This window comes from Ptychodera flava, chromosome 2 (assembly GCF_041260155.1).
Source record: "Ptychodera flava strain L36383 chromosome 2, AS_Pfla_20210202, whole genome shotgun sequence".
NCBI lineage: Eukaryota > Metazoa > Hemichordata > Enteropneusta > Ptychoderidae > Ptychodera > Ptychodera flava.
This window is the reverse complement of record NC_091929.1, coordinates 24,747,027-24,769,095: the sequence shown is the minus strand read 5'-3', so window position 1 is coordinate 24,769,095 and position 22,069 is coordinate 24,747,027. Positions and strand designations below refer to the sequence as shown.

The following is a 22,069-nucleotide window of genomic DNA, read 5'->3' as shown; positions in this document are numbered from 1 at the left end:
TTTGTTCTAATGAATACATTTAAATGAAACCAGAAAAACCTGAACTTACTTAAAAATGTAAATATTAAACTTCTTATAGTATTAATTAGGTGTATAACAAAATTTGATGATTTATGATACTATTACAAAAAGCCTGATGATTTAATGTAAAACAACAATAATTGATGACTCGAATGATTCTTTAAACACTAATATTTCTAAGTCACAATAATAGACTTTGTTTTTAATATAACTTTATTACGTTTCTCAGTCTAATCACGGGCATTTTAGCACAAATTACGGTAAGTATTCAATCTGGTTCCAAATCATAACATATGGCAACCAGAAATCTAGCGGAGACTCCACAGACAGAACCGCTCGACCAAATCCCATCTCAATCCACATGAACATTTTCAAAAAGCAAAAGTTACAGCTCTAGAAAATTATCTCCGTTTAAGTTATTGGCAACAAACACAATTCACACAGCAACAAATAAGAAGTCTGTTTTTTTGGAACAGTCATTATTCCAGTCTTGCTTTGTTTTGTTCTTGAAACCGCATAAAATGTTCGTTAGATGTAAATATATGAAAACTTATAAAATACAATGAATGGTATTGCATTTCGGTTTTTCAAATTTTTAATCCGTACTACTTAGCATAAAATTCGTACAGACTTGTGGAACAACGAGTATTAACACACTTCCACGAAAAATAGTAAATAGGCGACTGGCAAATTTAACAGCAAAACCGTAGGACTTACTGTAGTGCCGGTCCAATTGATGTTGTATGAGTTTTCTAAACCCATGCCAGCTGTGTATGTATGATACTATGCTTAACCCATGAACTGATCCAAATCGCTAAACAAGTACAATATTCAGTTTGTATTTACAAGAGATTACAGTTTTAGCCACTTCGAAGAAAGGAAAGATTCACAAAGAAAGACAGATCAGCTATTTATGTACAAGAAAACATCTGAATCATACAAAAATAAAACATCCTACGCAGATTAGAATTAATCTGTAAAATACATGGCGTGGCAGTGTTAAGTGTGCATTTAAAATAGAAATTTAATTTCGGCAAGAAATATTATAAAAATAAATGTTCAACATTTTAGATGTTATCATAAAGGCGATCATCAAACTCCTCCAAGCTCAAGAAAGAGAATGACTCGGCAAGAAAAATTATAAAAATAAATGTTCGATATTTTAGAGTCTCTCATCCGAAGGCCACTCCTCAGGACTTATGTTCTCATAAAGGCGATCATCAAACTCCTCCATGCTCAAGTAATCCTGTTAAAGAGAATGACTCGGGGTCAGCAGGATTTTACATAGCAAAATTGTTGTTGATGTAATCTATGTGTATATATGACAATAGGAGAGACTAAAGAACACGAAAGCCATCTCTGGATATATAACTTTTGCATAAAATCAAATAATGTTTCTGCTGAACAAGATCGAAACCCAAGTTAAGCATTTCATATACCTGCGAATCATCATCGGCGATATTTCCCACCGTCGAACAGATGTCAGAGAACGTTGGTCTTTCCTTGGGTTTCTGTTGCCAACAATTTTTCATGACTTGGTAACTACAAATGATGCATACAAATAAAAGAGTAGCAAAGGATTAACTTACATTGTATATCATATGATGATTCTCGTGAATTAAAGGACTATGAATTAATATTAAACTGAAAGCACGAAATACACAGTTCAAACTTTGATCATCTACATGGTAACGTATTTACTCACAATGTATTGCTGCAGTGATTCGGCTTTGGTAACCGGTAACCATCTTTAATTTTACGAACCACCTCTGATGCTTGCCATTTCCCATAAGGTGTTGAGGCTGACAAATAAAGGGAGTTTAAATTACGGTGTTTTCTACGGTCTACCAAATTTAAAGTTTTTCCTTTTATTTGTAAAATTCTTGATTTTGAATTATAACACGATTGGAACTAATTTGGGATAATTGGATGATGAAGTTATGTCTATTTGATCTGCAAATGTAAGCTCATCTGCTTTTTTTAAAAGTTTCACACTTGTTTTTATGAGTAATTTGTAATATCGCAACATTCAGCTATACGGCACCTAACATTTTTGAGAAAATTTGACAAATTTGAAAATCCAATTATCCCAAATTAATTCCAATCGTGTTATATGATAAATAAGTTATTGCGCCTGTTCCTGTGTCGTATCAGGCTGGTGAGTGTTATTTGTGCTGCGTCAGACACTCGATTTTGTCCTGTACGACAGATAATATTGTTTAATAATAGGTAATAACCCCTGAGTATCACTTATTGTAAAAGATGACACATGGTCAATAACCACTGATTGTCGCATTTTAGAAAAAAATATATCTCAGTATAAACCACAATCACACGTATAAAGCAAAATCACATGGGAGAATTTGCACTTCAACGTCTTGCTTTGTTTGCTTGCTTCTGTATGACTATCGATACATACTATCATTATATAAGAATAGAAATTACCAAGAACTTACCAAGTGTAACTATTTCCCACAGAACGACACCGTACGACCAAACATCACTCTCTGTAGTGTATATTGAGAATACCAATGACTCTAAAGCCATCCATCTTATCGGTAAACGCGTCTGAAATGATAAGCGCATGCTATTTTATGCATTTCTAATACTTTAAACGTTTACATTTTGATCTTCTGTTTGTGTTAGACAGTGCAAACTTGTGAAACACGTCGTTCAAAATTGACAATTTTTGGTTTCTTAACATATTGTGACCTTGCCTTTTGTTTCTTACCTGCGCTGCAGGTCGCTGTACAAAACTGTCATTGCCTTGTCTTGCAAAACCGAAGTCTGAAATCTTACAGCATCTGTCTTTTCCTAGAAGAATATTTCTTGCTGCCAAATCTCTGTGGATACACTGTTTATTATAAAGGGAAACACATTGATACAGTAGGACATAACAGTTTGATTTCAGCACTCTGAGAGAAAAATGAAATTTATTGAAGATCCATTAAGCTTCGGTAATTATGGAATTTGTACACAATTCTGAATGTTTCATTGTTCAATGTAAACGGTTATAAACTATTTACCTTTCTAGACGCGATGAAACTCATTCCTCGAGCGATTTGCCAAGCAAACTGCAGAAGGTCACGAGATGTCAAGTCTCGACTGTTAGGAATTATGTTTTCGTAGGATTCTGTGGCTCTGTTTTTCATGAGATAATCGTGAAGACTTCCATACGGTGCAAACTCGACGATGATGCAGATGGGATCTGCATAATTTAACAACAAATATTAGTTCATTTACTTATTCTCAAACACTAGAAGGCTTTAAGTCTCAAAAAGTGGTTAATTTCGCGCAAGATTATAATTATGACACATCTGACTTTTTCATCCTATGTTACAGTATTTTTACTTGTTTCATCATGAATCAACATAATAAGATCGCGAAATTGACTTACCCTGTGCAGTACAGAAACCAATTAGTTTTACGACATTAGGGTGACCTGATTGTAATGTTTTCATGGCATTTAATTCCAGAAGAAAATTTTCTCGATCACCTATAGACGCCTTCTCTGCAAGACCAACGCAAATGCAATGAGAAGGTTAAAGTCCTTATTATTGATGAGTTACAGCGTATCAGAACATATCATAGGTCTCCAACTGTCTATATTTAGGATACTAATATTTACTACAATATGTGACCCTTCACAAATTGAGACTTACTCAAGAAAATACATTATAAAAGACATATTATCCAAACAATCGATTTCTTACCTTTGAGACTCTTCACAGCTACCTCACTTTCTCCAGACATGTCATACACATTTGTTACATATGCTTTCCTAACGAGGCCAAATTCTCCACGTCCAAGGATGTCATCACTGGGGAACTGAAGCTGACTGTACTGGAATTCATTCGCCTTGCTGAACGGTTCTGAATACTGCGTATAGTATGTCATTAAAGGCTCTACAGTGTCTGGCATATCTGTCGAATCTGGGCAGCCAAGAGTTCCCTCCAGTCAAAAGAATACAAAACCAGTAAAGAGATGGCGGACGTTTTAATCGTAGCATTTAAATTTTCAGAATCTACGATGATATAAGCTAAAATCCAATTTATACTTTTACTTACGTTTCCTGAATTAAAAAATTGTTCTGGCACACCGAAATCCTCCTCCGTTGATGAGGAATAAGAAACATCAGTCGATTCTTGTGAAACCTGTGAAAAATGTTAGAATTCAAGTAGTCAAAAGAGACAGTTTGCTCTCTCTCTCTCTCTCTCTCTCTCTCTCTCTCTCTCCTCTCGCTCCGGTCTCTCTCTCTCTCTCTCTCTCTCTCTCTCTCTCTCTCTCTCTCTCTCTCTCTCTCAATTTGCAAGAAATTATATAATTGATGGAATGAAATATTACCTCATCTCTTTCTTCGACATCTTCGGACATATCATCGGAATGTGTACCTCTTCTTTTTCGAATGATGACATAAATTATTCCATTAGCTGCTAATACAACTAACATACCGCTTACAAATAAAAGTACATAAAGCAGAGAGCTTCTGTCATCGTCTGGTATTACTGACTTAGGTGGCAATATGCCTGTAACTAATCAAAATAAGAAAGCAGCAATTGAAATTTGAATATGCAATGCGATTAATATTTGTACAACGTCATTTACATTCCATTAATTACCAACATAGAGGGACATAACGTGATTACAAAGGGTCCCTTATCATAGTTATCGCAGTGTATGTTGTTCTTTCGAAATAATCACATATTACATGAAATTACAGGTATCTCCTCTGTCAAATTTTCATTTCAAGCGTAAATAGAAAATTACGTGCACGTGTCTTAAACTTCTTCAAATAGGTTATTCATAGGATATGACTCATATTCAAGATAAACTTGGATGATTTTCCATTATTTCAGAGCTTACCTTGCAGTATACCTATCTTTCCTTGTGGTCCATCGGAAGTCATTTGTTGAGTATTGACAATAGAACTAACAGTTGTTATAGTTTGTATATCTATAATGCGCAGAGAAGAATGTGTCATGTTCTTAGTTGCAATGATAAAATTTGACAAGGCTACATTCTTTGCAAGGGTTCAAACCTTGAAAAGTTCATTCTCTAATCATCGACATGATCGTTTGATTATCTTAATGAAGCTGCCCCTTACCTCTGATATTCAGTGAGTCTTAGAACTTGTCATACGTCTATTATATTTCTTTACGAAGAATGTACGTAAAATCATTTTATATTGGCGAAAAATTAATGCTGAATAAGTGTTTTGAAACTTAACTTACAATATGTAGCAAGCTGGAAGTTGGTATAAGAATCCCTACATATAAATGAAGGATACTGTTTCGGAACAATGTCCGACAGATAGTTGAGGTAAAATCAGAATACATATCATGAAATAGATTCATTTGCCAATGTTTCTTGTTTGCATTGTGAGATAGGTGATTTCGCCTACCGTGAAAATTCTGGTCGATAATATTTGTATGGCTGTGTTCAACTGTCGATATATTTCTCTGTGGACCGATTGTCGATGTAGCGACAGTAGACTTTGGTTGTGAGACTCCTTTAATGTAAAAACACGTATAAATCTGGTTTTTATTCAGAGTTATCAGATCCAACAAATCTTGGTGAATGTTAATTTGCATATTTGAATCAATATCACCATGACATTATAGTAAAGGTGTACGTCTTCTATGTTTCTGAGGTTGAAATAAATTATCGAGATCTTTTGATGTGGCTTCCCAAAAGCTCATTATTTATCCGATTCTGCTGCCATAAAATATCTACACAAACCTTAGAAAATAAAGAAGGGGGAATTTCATGGATAATCGACTGAATATCTCGTTTTCTATTTAACATTCCATAAATGGAGGGCCAAAATATGTCTTTTTTCCAAGAAGTCACAAATCATATCATTGTGCAACAGAGATATTTCTTGACATAATACCTATAAATTTCTGAAGGACAAGAGCACCAATTGGCTTCTAAAAGTACGCACTTTGTTACCATGCAAGCACAACTTACCGGTATCGTACTGTGTTCTAGTCCTACTACCCCTTGTACCAGTAGTATAAGATGGGGTCGTCTCAGTAACAGTTTTTTCAAAAGCACTTGTGTCAGAAGTATAGGATGGGGTGGTTTTAATATCTAAAAAACAAAAATAACTCAGTTTGGTTTCGAAATTATCATGCACCTTTTGAAGAGAAACTGAGGTTGAAAATAATGGAAAGAAAGCATCTTTGAAATACATTACTTTGTTAGAATACTAAACAATCTCCATCGAATTAATCGGGTTGTTTATATTGCATAAGAGTTGAATTACCTTGGACCTCAAATACGATTCTTTTCTTGACAGCTTCTGTATAGTCGGGTATAGTCACGGCGAAAGTATACTCATCACGCATAGTAAAGTCGATATCTTTAAACGTTGTCATGTAAAATTGTCCGGCAAACGAAGGGGAAATGTTTCCTCCTTTAGACCAACATCGTGATTCTGATGACGTCTGGAATTGATAGTTATAAACATCGTCGTCGTTCGATCCAACGAGACTAACATCAACTGGCTGTGGGCTGAAATCGAAGACAAGTTGCATAGTTCTACCCTTCCGTCCGTTCACATAGATATGATTGTTTTCATCGTGTTTGCTTCCTTCATCTGAGTAATATAAAACAACCAGAGAAAATTCCGGAGTTACTTATTCTTGTAAGGGAAAAATGACAGAAACGCGGTTCTAGCAAGAAATGACATGATGAAATTCTTTGCTTCCATGTACGGACATACAAATAGAGCTGCAATATCCATTAATTACCTGACATGCCTTTTTTACGTCTGCTATCAATGAACTTAACCATTTCATAAACGATGGTTTAGCAAATGTATCCACTATTAACTAATGGTCTGCTTTAATTTCTATTTGTTATAAGTGTACGGTATTTTTTCAGTGAACAATCGTTAGAATGAAGCATACACTTCCAAGATTTAACACCAAATACAGTATTGCAGTGGTGTTTCGCTTTGCTAGCGTGGGCAAAATAATATTACGTTCTGCCATTGTCCTTTTTATTTTGTCATAAAATGTATTTTAAGACAAAGTTTCAAGGCAAAAGTTGGTCGTGATGTATTTACGGATGCAAACAAAAAAAAACTAAATATGGCCACTTGGTAATTGTCAAACACATGAAAATCGTCAATCTTTGTTAATGTATGTCATTGGTTCACGTTGATACTTCATAGCAACGACATAACAAATCAGTGTACATGAACGTTTTCCCGATCCATTTTAAACTGATAGAGCAGTGAATATCGAGTTATTAAAGTACATGACAAAAGATAAGGGCTAACTAGTGTTGCCGGTGATTTTTGAAAAAAAAAAGAAGATACGCGTGCTCAAAATTATCAAACGAAAGAAAACGATCGTGTTCTAGTTATATGCTGTAAGCTTATGGCGGCCGATGGAAATAGCGTAAATAATTCAAATATTTGTAATAAACAATAACCTTAGTGGTCTTTAACACGACCTCACATGGCTTGCTGAACTGAGTAAACACTATACATTGCCTCAATAGCTTTGAAGTCTGTGATAAGCCTCACAGTCTATAATATAGGAATGTTCCAAAGTGCAATTTCCGAATACTGCCTTGTGACTGGTGTCACCTTTCAGATGCGTGATCATTACGCTGCCACTGAACATGTGATCAGTGCATGAGTTGCGATAAAAACAAAGCTTAAGCGCTCTTTATAGTCTGTATAGAAAAGGTGAACAGTAAACACTTAACGATTGGATTATAACCTTTGCCATCTCAGTCTTGTAAAGAATTAGTTTGCGTCTGACGTTGGTGTGAAATCACTGATCGACAAGAGATCGACCATAGTGTTTCTACTACTTTGAGTATGTAGTTCAAAGTGAGAACGAATTTCGGCACCTATTCCAACAATTTGATTTATTCATGCGGCATGCTTTCTACCTCTCGGTAGAGGTGAGTTTGGCCCTTTTTCAATTTTTATTTCATATTCTGCTAATCGTTTAAATATTCTGTGTCTATCTCTGTCAATGCTTAATGGACTATATTTAATCACAGAAGGTGTAGAAATCTTACAACGTATTGTCATGAAGACGTTGAGTTAACATTTGTAAATATGTCAAACCTATGCACAAGACATTACTTAAGAGTCGTTCGAATGATAAGATTTCATTATGAATGGATCATTAACTTGCTGAGGCGGAATGGCCTGCTTCGTACGTGCGTTACGGTCACATGACGGGCTTCGTCACACTTTACTTACTTAGCACTGTTACCATGGTCTCAGCAAATCTACCCTTATCAGCTGACCACCATGTTAACACTGCTTTGTCTTCCATTGTTCTTAGTTCTTCGATCATTAGCACCCAGAAATCGTCAATACTAAGCAATGATAGCTGTGAGTATTTATTGTCACCAGAATTACCCGAACAGTCTATCGATTCAGGAACACCTAGATGAATGTCACAAAATACAATACTAGTATTGTTGAGGATATGTTACTTTTAAGTTTGAGTGTCTCATTACATGTGATACATTTGAAGCTGTTATAATTTTCACAAATTTCGGATATGTAAATTAGAGTACCTGATGTAACGTTTGTTATTCATATAAGAAGATTTTACAGTTTCTCACATGCTTGCGTAAAATTAAACAAAAATAATATCTTAATTATAAAGAGGAACAGTTTATCAAACATATTTGAATTCAATGACGTATATACTTTGACATTATAAGATTGATGCAAGTAAATGTAGCTAATAAGAAGTATCATCTACGCTGTTCCAAACGTGATTTAGCACGAGTAGGTGTAAATATGATAAAACATAAGATCAAAATTGTTGGTTATTTGTGAATATTATACTACACTGTGTATCCGAGGAATGTCAGTTATTTCTTTTTGGGGGGTCCCTTTCATCATTATTCGTTTTTCTTATGCTTAGGATATCTAGTCACTGATTTTAAGATTACAAGTGTTTGAAACTCGCTTCTGATTCACCAATTATTTGCCTACGCTTTCGTCGTAAAAGACTTACCGTTTTGAGGGGTAAACTCGATGCAAATATTTTTGGTTTCGCCCAACTTAACACCGCTGTTAAGTATGACAGCTGTCCCTGCTGGTGCTGCAATGTCTTCATTGACAGCTAGTATAATCGTTCCATCATTTACTTGAGGGCCTATTCCAATAAATTTGCAGAAATGTTACAAATATCTTAGATACGGTGTTCAAACATCCACAAATTGCGATCATTCGATAAACTTCCATATAGGTATATGAAATTACTTTTATCCACAGCATTGAACTTGGTCTGTTACAAAATATATAACCATATTTTAAATTCATGTTATCTATGTAAGAAGTCGAATTTTAAGAATTAAAACACGGAATGGTGTTTTACAAGTTGACGGTGGCGACCAAAGGGCTTTGCCCCAGGTTTTTGTCTAGCTTTGCACAATAAATAATGTTACTTTCTATTTCCGATTTGGTTTAGATATTTGATGGCATTACCCGTCACATACAATTGTTTAAGCGCCAAAGGTAACACCAGTAACAAAATAAAGACAAAAGAGAGAGGAAGAAACACATAGATGCTAAAAACAGAAACAGAAAGAACATAATCTTTAACCTTAATGCTCGTATATTTGATATTATATATTATAGCCCAAACATGGGACTATGTGCCCCAGGGTAGGTGACCATTTGCCCGACGTCAGGAGGGCAAATGGTCTCCTGCCCCGAGGGTACATAGTCCCATGTTTGGGCTATAATGTTTTTATTACATGCCTCGCTTACACAATTTTCACTCAAAATATTTAGGTTGTTATGTAGGTCATTTCCCCCACACTCATCATGACCTGAGTTCAATTAGTCTAGAACATTCTCAAGGTCACTGCCCTTGATGACCTCACAACCTTGAATTCAATTAGTCATGTTTGGAATGTTCTGGAAAGTTGATTAGTTGTTGTAAGGAGATAATTTTAGAACAGTAATTAGCATGTCAATAAAAGTTCTAGATTGTTCTTATATGCCTTTATAAAAGGGACGTGCTCAGCTTCCAGTCAGACTTTTGGGATCGTGTCTCTTGTGTGTTACTAAACTCCAGCAGTAGTCATTCTCAAGACTTTTCAAGACCTTCACTGCCAACGCTGGATTTATACTGTGGACTTTGTGTAGCTTCAAGCCTGCAAGCCAAAGGACTGTTCATTCATCCAACTGACTGTTACAACTCTGAGACTGGAGCTTTGCCGTCCCAGCTGAGATAAGTAGTCTGTACACTTTTAAAGCTTGTACTCTATCCCTGACTTGCAATAGCATTAGTTTTATTTTCGTAATAAATTTTGTTTAAACGGTAACTGCTGAGTTCACCCTTTTGTTCGTTTTCTCTGCACGTAACAAAATTGGGGGCTCGTCCGGGAGACGAATATTTTGAGCCGTTTGACAACATTTTGCCTGCCTTTTCAAAACTACTGTATACTGTGAACTCAGCGAAATTCAATCATGGCGGAATTCAAGCCAGACGAATTTATGGATGACCTTGATCAGGACACATTTAATTCCCTCAGAAAAGACAACCTCATAGCACTGGCAAATTTCCTTAAAGTAGATGTCAAAAGATCTATGCGCAAGCGAGAAATTCAATTCAAGATTGCAAAACATTTAGTTAATTCTGGCCATTTTGAAGAGTCTGCCTTAAAAGATTATGAGCCTGAGTCTTCCTTCGAACTCAAAAAATTAGAATTAGAAATTCAGGCAGATTTGGAGCTTAAAAAATTGGCATTAGAAAAAGAAAAAATACAAATGCAATTACAAATGAAAGAAAAAGAATTGCAAATGGAGGAAAGACAGAAAGAAAAAGAAAGGCAGGAAAGATTAGAAATGGAAGAAAGACAGAAAGAGAGGGAATTGGAAATGAAAGAAAAGAATTGCAAATGGAAGAAAGACAAAGGGAGAAAGAAAGAGAGGAAAAAGAAAAGGAAAGAGAATTAGCTGAACACCGACTGCAGTTAGAAATGAGACGTTTAGAGCTTGGAAAGTCAGGAAATTCTTCCCTTCAGACAATTTTGACATCACTAAGCATTTCAGGTTAGTTCCCCCTTTCCAAGAAAAGGATGTTGATAAATATTTTCTCCATTTTGAGAAAATTGCTCAGAGTCTGAATTGGCCTAAGGAGTCCTGGTCTATGCTTTTGCAGAGTGCTTTGGTGGGTAAAGCCAGAGAAATTTACATTCAGTTTGTCAGTAGAGCAGGCTTCAGATTATGATTCTGTGAAGGAATTAATTCTCAAGGGCTATGAGTTGGTGCCTGAAGCTTACCGTCAGAAATTTAGGGATTGTGAGAAGGTGAAAGGTCAAACTTACGTTGAATTTGCTCGAACAAAAGAACAACTGTTTGACCGTTGGTGCTCTTCGGAAAAGGTCAGTCAGAATTATGACAAATTACGACAACTTGTTTTGATTGAGGAATTTAAAAGGTGCATCCGGAGTGACATCAAGACGTTTATCAATGAACAAAAGGCAGATACATTAGAGGTTGCTGCACGTTTGGCCGATGATTATTCATTGACCCACAAATCTTCTTCTTCTCAGCAAACCATCCCAGTCCTTTTCATACAGAAACAATGCAGGTAAATTTAACTCCTCCTTTTCATCCAAGAATTTCTCAAAGGACAGTAGAAAATCAAATGACAACAGTTCACAAAATTCAAGTAACACTCCCACATCATCAGATCCCAAGTCTCAATCTCCTTCTGACAAACAGTTCGGTACACTTTCTTGTAATTATTGTAAGAAAGACGGCCATTTAATGTCAGAGTGTTTCAAATTGAAAAGAAAACGTGAAGGTCAAAGTGGTCAAAGTGGATCTAAGCCAACCGGCTTTATTTCTTCATCAACTCAATTAGAGTCTAATAATGTGTGCAACACATTTTCTGAGGTTAAACCCCTCTTATCCCCAATTAATGAGGTCAAGGTCAATTCTTCTCAAGATAGCATTATGGGTATTTTCGAACCATTTATTCATGATGGTTTTATATCACTTTCTAGTGATTTCTCTTCCGCTACCCCTGTCAAAATTTTAAGAGATACCGGGGCTTCCCAGTCTCTTTTGTTGGCAGATACCCTGCCGTTTTCTGAAAAGTCATTTTCAGGTTCTAAAGTTCTTATTAAGGGGGTAGATTGTAATGACTACATTCCTGTTCCTCTCCATAATGTCTATTTGTCTTCGGACTTTGTTTCTGGACCTGTGACTTTAGGTATTAGGCCTTTTTTGCCTTTTGAAGGGATTCACCTTCTTCTTGGAAACGACCTTGCTGGGGACAAGGTCATTACTAATCCACTTGTGACTGATAATCCTAGTTTAGATCAAAATCCAGAGCCAATAGAGGAAGACATTCCCGGCCTTTTCCCATCATGTGCCATTACTCGAGCCATGTCAAAGAAAACTTCTGAGAATCAAAATACTCTCAAAAATAATGTCACAGATGTTGACTTAAATGACACCTTTCTCAGTCAGGTGTTTGACACGGAGCATTCCGTTATCCCTCGTGGATTTGAAACTTCCAGTAAAACTTCTGCTGACCAAAGTCAGACATTTTCTAGATCAAATCTCATTGCAGAACAACACAAAGACCCAGATATTTTGTCTTTGTTTGACAGGGTAGATGATGAAGATAAAACTTCAGATAGCTCTGTTTCCTATTATACAAAATCTGGTATTCTCATGCGTAAATGGAGACCTCCAGATGTCTTGGTTGATGACGACTGGGCTATAAAACATCAAATTGTGGTTCCAAAGCCCTACCATGCTGAAATATTGCGCCTGGCCCATGAAACGCCCTGGGCTGGTCATTTGGGAGTAAGGAAAACTTATCATAAATTCTCAGTCACTTTTATTGGCCTAATCTCAGGCAGGATGTAACACATTTCTGTAAAACTTGTCACACATGTCAAATGGTAGGAAAGCCGAATCAGACCATTCCAAAGGCCCCTTTACAGCCAATTCCTGCATTTCAAGAACCATTTAGTAGGATTCTAATAGACTGTGTTGGGCCCTTACCAAAAACAAGATCAGGAAATGAGTACATGTTGACAATTATGTGTACATCAACTCGGTTCCCAGAAGCCATACCACTGAGAAATATAAAGACAAAGACTATAGTGAGAGCTTTAGTCAAATTTTTCACTTTATTTGGCCTCCCTAAATGTGTCCAGTCCGATCAAGGCTCCAACTTTATGTCTGGTATTTTTCAACAAGTAATGGATCAGCTAGGCATTAAACAGTATAGGTCATCCGCCTATCATCCAGAAAGTCAGGGTGCTCTTGAGCGATTTCATCAAACTTTGAAAAACATGATTAGGACCTACTGTTTTGACACAGAGAAGCAGTGGGATGAAGGAATTCATTTTTTGCTCTTTGCTGTTAGAGAGTCAATTCAGGAGTCTCTTGGTTTTAGCCCATTTGAGCTTGTATTTGGACATACAGTCCGTGGCCCACTTAAGCTCGTTAAAGAGAAATTCCTATCAGACGATGATGATTGTCTGAATATTTTGCAATATGTGTCAGATTTTCGTACGAAACTCTCTAAAGCATGTGAATTAGCCAGAGAAAATCTTGAGTCATCTCAGCAGTCAATGAAACCAATATGATAAAAACACCCTCAAAACGGAAGTTTGAAACCAGGTCAAAAAGTTCTTGTTCTACTTCCAATTCCTGGCAAACCACTCCATGCTCGTTACTTTGGGCCATACCTAATTGATAAGAAATTGAGTGATTTAAATTACATCATAATAACACCTGACAGGCGAAAACAAAAACAGCTATGTCACATAAATATGCTTAAGCCATATTTGGATAGGGATAATCCTACTATAACTCAGCCTGTCAGTGCAGTCAGTTCAAACCATTATGAAGATAGTGATACTGAAACTGACTTGAGTGAAAATACTCTAAACTCAAAGCTGGGCTCGGTCAAGCTTCAGAACTCAGAAATCCTGGAGAAGCTGGAGTCTACAAAGTTGGCACACCTCCAGCCAGAACAACAACAACAGCTGAAAGAACCAATCCATGAACATTTGTCCAAGATGTTCCAACGAGGACAAACATCATCTACCACAACGAAGATGTCTGCGACAGTAATCCAGTGGAACAACATCCAGACGGACTGAATCCTGCGAAAGCGGAATATCTCCAGGAGGAAGCCAAGTATTTGCCGAACAATGACTTTATCGAACTCAGTAAAAATAACCGGACTTTGCCGTGCATACTTTATGCCAAATTCAGTGCCATTTCAAGTTTTCCAACAACAAATTGCAAGAAGATAGTCATGGGACATCCTGTTTGCTACTTTTCACACAAATTTAACAAATCCCAGAGAAACTACTCTACAATTGAAAAAGAGTGTTTATCTTTGATATTAGCTTTACAGCATTTTGAAGTTCTTTGGTTACTTCTTCAAATCAGCCAATAGTGGTTTATATTGATCACAACCCTCTTGTTTTTCTGCAGAAATTTAAAGGCAAAAATCAGAGATTGCTAAGATGGAGTTTAATGTTACAGGAGTTTAATCTTGATATTAGACATATCAAAGGCAGAGACAATTTAATTGCAGACTGTCTCTCTCGTATTTAGAGTTTATTGTTGTTCACTTTCAAGAAGTTTTACTTTAGAGTAAAAAAAAAAAAATTGAGTACTTAAATCTTTTTCAAGATTACATTTGCAAAAGAAAGATTTTTCTTTGAAAAATTTTCTTTTTTTGAAGAGGGGGTGTGTTATGTAGGTCATTTCCCCCACACTCATCATGACCTGAGTTCAATTAGTCTAGAACATTCTCAAGGTCACTGCCCTTGATGACCTCACAACCTTGAATTCAATTAGTCATGTTTGGAATGTTCTGGAAAGTTGATTAGTTGTGTAAGGGAGATAATTTTAGAACAGTAATTAGCATGTCAATAAAAGTTCTAGATTGTTCTTATATGCCTTTATAAAAGGGACGTGCTCAGCTTCCAGTCAGACTTTTGGGATCGTGTCTCTTGTGTGTTACTAAACTCCAGCAGTAGTCATTCTCAGACTTTTCAAGACCTTCACTGCCAACGCTGGATTTATACTGTGGACTTTGTGCAGCTTCAAGCCTGCAAGCCAAGGACTGTTCATTCATCCAACTGACTGTTACAACTCTGAGACTGGAGCTTTGCCGTCCCAGCTGAGATAAGTAGTCTGTACACTTTTAAAGCTTGTACTCTATCCCTGACTTAGCATTAGTTTTATTTTCGTAATAAATTTTGTTTAAACGGTAACTGCTGAGTTCACCCTTTTGTTCGTTTTCCCTCTGCCGTAACAAGGTTTATTGGAAATGATGAACAAAGCTTTATTTCGATCTTAAAATCCGTTAAAAATCGAACGATTTTCAACATCGAATGGCGCAATGATATATTTAAACTACTGTTATGCGGTTTATCAATTTCTTGCTCCAAAATTTTCCAAAAACCGGATTTCCTATGCAAAACATGAAATTTCAACATTTTTACATCAAAAAGTTGTCAAGTTGAAAATAGTTCCGGTTCAATTTCAGTCCAATGATGACTATGCGGCCCGCGACGTCATGGACGAGTTACCATTGAATCCTATGGAGCGCGCGACGATTCATATACGAGGCATGTAATAAATGAGAATACTTACCTCTATCGGTAGGACATCCTTCATCTGATAATTTACCAAAATTGAAGAGGGTGACTAGAAGCACTATAATGGATGAAGTAATATTCATACCGACGAATTCGATTCCATGGGGCTTTTAATCTGAGTACAACGGCAGAAAAAGTTTAAGGTATAATTAATTTTAAAGTACAATCGATCAAAACATACCTCGATCATGGAAACATGTAATAAACAAACTACTTTCGCCTTTTCAGAAAAAAAATTCTTTTCAGAAAAAATCTAAAGCCACGTTAGAAAGGAAGAGATAATGATTATGAGATGTGGACCAAGATCACTAATTCACTTCCGGGTTCGAAGATAGTTCGGAAGAAAATAGTGCAGACCTTGAAGGTTTGATATCTGCATGGATGCTTGTTTAGTTTGAACTTTAACGTCAAGAATTTTTGTAAAGATATTTTTCTGCCTGAATCAAAATGCAGACTGTTGTGAATAATGGCTGAAGCATTTTGTGGTAATATGAGGAGTTCTAAGGCCCATAGAAATCATAACAATAAGCCTGAATTTTGTCAAAAACACCACTGAGGGCGCTATTTCATCGCTATCTCAAAATTTCCGTGGACTTGCCCACACGAAAAATTCATCAGTAGTCAAGCTGACATTGACCTAACACCTGTTAAGAGGATTCGTGCCGCTGAATGTTTTAAAATAGGAAAATCGAGCTCAACGCTACTGTGGTGGCCTATGGGAAATTAATTAGTGGTCTTGTGCCATGTACTGTGGCCAGGAGTTTGGATGAAAGACATGCGCTGAATAAGTTTTTTATTAAAATGTTCTATTGCATAAAGATGCTAGAATAAACGGAAAATCATTGTTACAGAGAGGGAGAGAGAAACTGAGAGACAGAGAGTCATCTAATATCATTTCAAACAGTGTAAAGCATCACAGACATATACGAAAATATGTAAGATATTAATTATTATCACATGAACTGGCCCGTATCTCCACCTGTGTGACGTACACCACCACAGATAAGAAATCCATATTACTGCTGTTGTACGTCATCAACCGGAACTTTTTTTCCTGCAATGGTACCGTTCGTACATGCACGTTGCCACACAGACCGATTTGTCGTGATCGATGCTGGCTCTCATGGCATTTTGACAAAAAGGTGACCCGATAAATCAGATATGGAAATATAGAAGGCATGCCAACGACATTTCGAGTCGCTAAAGCTTTAGCTATTCCAAAGAATCGAACGATCGTTATAATGGCTCAGTAACGTCACGGCTCCAGTCGTAAGGCTCAAAGTGGACGTCGTCGTACCTGGCAATCGCCAAGCGACGTCGTACCTGCATGGCGATCGAGGTTGGCGATAAACCCGAAATATACACCTCAACGAAAGTTCAACTTAATAAATGAGTACCGTATAATCTTCGGGAAAGCGACATAGAAGGCACAAGCATAAAGTCATTTTACGTACAACGATAAATTTCCTTCATCACACAAATTATTCCGTCGTTTCTCGATCGGAATCAAACCTGCAGCGTAAGGCTAATAGTGAAAACATAAGCTGTCGACCTACAGTGCAGCGCCGTAGAATCCGATGTATTTCGAAAGTTGACTCGGACAACACTCACAACAGAACAGAGTTCCCGTCAAGTAACAAAATGTGTCACAGCAAACATCAAAGTCCGTAAGACGAAAAATTGACGACCGAGATGGCCACCGGCGAAGACTAGTGACGGCAGTGCCCACTACAAGCGTACACTCTGTGCGTCATCGATCTGAATCTTTCAGGCTCGCAAAGGTCGTAAACTTGTGTTATTTTAAAATCCACAGCATCTCTAAGAATAATAACTACTGTTTCGATCGTGTCGTTGCATTAGTTTCATAAATACAATTGTAAATATTTTAAATAACTCAAAATACTATGGTTATTCGTCGCTAGCGCGGTGAAAGCGATGTCCGCCGATGGCGCGGCAGACTTGCCTTGGCATCGATCGAGCGCGAGACAATGATTGACACGCGCACGTGACTGAATCCGTATGGCTGATTGGTGGAGATACCATTCCATGTATCAAAAGTTCAGCTTAATCGGATTTATGAATGAAAGTGTACCTGTAAACATTCGCACATCTCCTGGGTGACGAGCCGCTTACTCAATAAATGAAAGTAATCAGCGTAAGGAAAAACACAAAATCGCGATAAAAACCATGCTTTTTTTACAATTACTTTGATCCAGCCACATCAAAGAAAAATAAGAAGACTGTTCATGTGATAAATATAATCCCATGGAATTTTTCTCTGTTTGACGTCATCGTACGAAGTTGTGCGGCTCCGCGAAAAAAAACACTCATATACGATGACGTCAAACAGAGAAAAATACCATGCGATTATAATTATAGTAAGATGGAGCATTGACAATCTTTTTGCTCGAAAATATTAATGTACCCATTGAAACAATATTGATTTAATATAAGATATAATCATAAAGGGGAGATGGACATAACAGTAGAAATACTACAAGCTTTTCAGAAAATTAATCTATTAAGAGGACGCTGCACCCAAGACAACGTATTTTACTCAAAAATCACTTTTTTGCAAATATTCATTTAATTTTAATGAATTTCTTAACCCAAAATTAAAATATTCGTTGGGTTTTCCTTTTAGCTTGTCAAGCAGTCGTAAGTTGCGTGATAAAAAAGTGTTAATTTATGCAAATGTATGCAAATAACACGATTACCTGGCTTCTTTTTTTCTCCCAATTTCAAGATTTCCAAAGAATTTAACTCCACTGTAGCTGGGTCAGTTTTTCCGAAATTTTCACAGTATGTTCTTTAAATACTGTATAACAAAACGACTATTTTGTTTGGCAATAAAGTTCTTACATTTTGAATAAGAGGCATTTTAATTTTGATAATCATGATTTTAATTACTTTTCTGGAGTGTCAGTCTTCAACCAAGCCATTTTATGAGGATAGATAATGCAAAATAAAATAGTCGTTTTTTCTACATATACCCTTCTTTCAAATCAAATATTGCGTTTCAGAAAATATCATCAAGATTTTGACTTAAATACATTTTCACCATTAATACCATAATTGAGGTTTTTTACCCCAAATACACACCCACTTCATCTATCGAGTAAACTACTTCTACCATACTAAACTTTAGAGTCTCTGCTTTTTAAAAATATATAGTATGAGAGGGTTTCCTTGTCATATTTGATAAGAAATATTGCTTTGAAAAAATCTGTGTTGGCAACATGCAGCTCCACTAACATTGGGTTCTTTGATGTTTTTTGGCTTATCTCAAATTCAATACGGGGTCTTTTAAAAGAACACAATAAATGCATTTGCTATGTGGACTAATCTTTAAAATGTATGTGATTCATAATATTCTGATGTAATATTTAAAATGATATATTGGGACCTTTTGAAAATAATAATTATAGTGTGTTTTGAAAATATTCAGGAACAATTACAAAGATTTTGAAAATAATGATAAGCATTACTGTAGAAAACTATTATTTTTTTTTACCATTGTATGAAAAGGTTATGTACAAATCAGATTGACACTATCATGAGCTAGCATCAACTCTAAGTATATGTGTGAAACCGTGCAAATTGTGCTATAGACTGTTCTAAATTTAGTCTTTGATTTGTTAATGTACCTCAATTGACAAATTGGATTATGTTCAAACGAATAGTTTTGGTGATAGTATATTTTCAAAGATATTTCTGAAGTTGAAATATACTTTACTACATTTATTTTTCAAAAAGGTAACTGAAGTTGCCATATACTCTGATCGTTTATTTTTTTCTGATCGCACGCGGTTTATTGGCAGCGTCATTAAACTACATATTAAAGAAGGGGACACAGTTGTGCGTAAACGTAGAGACCGAAAACATTCAAAATGACAAAATAACAAAGAGGACCATACGGAGATTTATCGGATAAAGTTACGAGATTGCACCTGTGTTTAGACGATAGATAGTCTATAGATTACAGAAAAACACTGACTCATGCAAAGACGCATGAAAGGTATTAACGACATTATTAACAAATGCTACGTATACCACTGTGATGTGCCATATACGTTAATATGCGTAAATATACAATAATGTATATCAAGTATTTTACCTGGTGACGTATTTATAAATTTCTACAACCTATCTAATATCCAGTTACTGATTAGTCTCGAAACGCCAAACATGAAGACTCACACAGATAGATCTATAGATCGATAGATCGATCGATCGATCGATCGATAGATAGATATTTGGATAGATAGATAGCGTGATAGATAGAGTGATACATAGACAGACAGATAGATTGATTGATTGCTTGATTGATAGATAGATATGTCAGACAAACGGACAGACAGACAGGCAGATCGAAGGAGTGACTTCCGTCAAAAACAGCAACAGATAAAGAAATCTCAGGATCACGTGCACTGCTATCCGTCGAATATGTCCAATCAAACATTCTAAACAAAGTTTAATAAAACTTAGCGTAGCGATGGGTTCACCTTGAGACACCTTGACGGCGATCACCACATAAACAAGGATCTTGTAATCAAAGGTATGTGTGCAGGACAAGGCAGTGTACACATGACAGTCTTCGTAAGCGTTCAACATTTATCCGTTTCGCTCCAAAGCCAGGATCCTGTAAAGTGTGAAAAACATCTCATTAAACATGCTTTAATTGAGTTACATTGACAAAGTCATGCTGACAATACACAAATGTTCTATTGTCCAGATGTTTAGTTTTGATGGTATTTAAAGTAAGCCCTCCCAATGGTGCAAAATGACTTGCCATTATTAATTTATTTGAATCTCTGAATTGTTTTCGTTGTTTAACATCTTGACAAGGTTGTTTATCTTAGGTCAGCTTTTGTCATATTTCCACCCATTTCATGCGTTAAGTATTTTGGATATATAGAATATGGCACTTTCTTATGCAGAAAACAAAAAAATCTCCGCAAGGGATCCCTGGGGTTTAATCTGAGGAAAGCAAATGACAGTGAGATATTGGTAAGATATAAATACTAACCTCCATGGAACAAATGATATTTCCAGCATTAGGGCAGCTCCCCAAGACAACTGCATGGTAGAACAAACTTGCAAAGACTGTCAATAAGAATAGGCGGACATATGACAAACTTCCTTGTTCCTCCATTGGCTGGTTCCTGTCACCTTATGAAGGGAACAAAGGTTTGGCCAGAACCCAAAAAGAGTATGTTTCTCATCCTAGATTTCTTACAAATTGATGCAATTATGCACAATTGTATACATGTAGTTCAAGTTCATAAGACATACCTATCAACAACAAAAAACCAAAACAATTAATGCAAATTTTTGTAGGTTACAAAGCGAACAACAGACTGACGCACCAGTCTAGATCCACGCGCGCGTTGATGAGAAACAACAGATTTTATTTGTTTGGCTAAAGGGGCTTTTTATCTTTCCGCGTTGAAAATACACAAAAGTTAAAGTGTAATTGATAAGATATAAATACTAACCTCTATTCATGTTCGAAAAAATGTAATTACCAAAAAAATTGATTTCAACTAGTTACTGTTGATTCTTATGAGCACATCGATTCTTCTAAGGACTGGCAAGCAATCTGCCAGTTGTCTTTATCTCGTCAACGGCTTGGAAAAAAATCCAGATGTTTGGATGGAGACATGTTCGATTACTGTAGTACTGAAGTTGAAAAACAAATAAACGCATGAATACATAACGTTTAACATTAACATATAAAATGATTCGAATTACAAATCAGGCTTCTTTTGCTGCACATAGCTACAGTCTTTCTCATACGCCAACAAGGTGTTGGCAATTCAATAGCATAACAATTGAAAAATTTGCTGCATATACCTTTTCACATACCAGATTATAAGAACAACATCGAAACATCTTGCGTTTTATTTCGCGTCTTGATACAACCTTTGTTCTCTATCCGTACTCATCTAACGTCTACACACCCAGCTTTTATTTAATAAATCTTTCGAAATTGCTGATTGTTCAAATACCTAGTAACACGACAGACGTACTTATATTGTTCTCTGTGTACATAAGGTTTGAATGTTACGTCAAAAACTAAATGCTTGGCTTTCTGTTACATCACACCAGCATATTCTGACATATTCCCTTTTAAACAATTTCAAAATTCTCTTGAAACTCACAATAATTCATAGTATTCATAGAATTCATATTATCATCTCAACAGACGCATTTAAGTCTAGCCAAATTTCTCTTCAAGGGATAACTCTGTCCTTCATCGCGAAAAAAACAATCCCAGAAGCTCATTGTTATATCACCCTGTCGCTTATCAGGATACCTGAAGATATGGTGACCTTCGAACCACGAAGTCTATTGTATTCAAAATAATAGCAGACAATATCTGGTCCTTAACACTCCATGA

General features: G+C 36.2%; 1 protein-coding gene across 1 annotated transcript; it reads right to left on the bottom strand.

Annotated features, from left to right (window-relative positions):
* Positions 1-1,085: 1,085 nt before the first annotated feature.
* Positions 1,086-20,776, bottom strand: LOC139117617 (fibroblast growth factor receptor 4-like). Its single transcript, XM_070680862.1, has 20 exons — positions 20,696-20,776; positions 20,172-20,308; positions 18,384-18,484; positions 15,662-15,781; positions 9,024-9,164; positions 8,252-8,440; positions 6,290-6,622; positions 5,992-6,114; positions 5,423-5,530; positions 4,885-4,974; positions 4,366-4,553; positions 4,089-4,175; positions 3,735-3,972; positions 3,419-3,532; positions 3,048-3,229; positions 2,753-2,875; positions 2,478-2,589; positions 1,727-1,823; positions 1,461-1,563; positions 1,086-1,267 (listed from the first exon to the last, which is right to left on the bottom strand). Exons 4-20 carry the CDS (start codon positions 15,747-15,749, stop codon positions 1,184-1,186), a joined length of 2,400 nt encoding a protein of 799 aa, XP_070536963.1. The 5' UTR covers positions 15,750-15,781; positions 18,384-18,484; positions 20,172-20,308; positions 20,696-20,776; the 3' UTR covers positions 1,086-1,183.
* Between the last annotated feature and the right edge of the window lie 1,293 nt (positions 20,777-22,069).

Excerpts from the sequence above, each read along its gene's own strand:
- LOC139117617 (XM_070680862.1), bottom strand. The coding sequence starts at position 15,749 with ATGAATATTACTTCATCCATTATAGTGCTTCTAGTCACCCTCTTCAAT. Across the intron at positions 6,623-8,251 it reads GACCATGGTAACAGTGCTAA|ATGAAGGAAGCAAACACGAT; the intron begins GTAAGTAAAGTG and ends TATATTACTCAG. Across the intron at positions 2,590-2,752 it reads TACAGCGACCTGCAGCGCAG|ACGCGTTTACCGATAAGATG; the intron begins GTAAGAAACAAA and ends TTATCATTTCAG.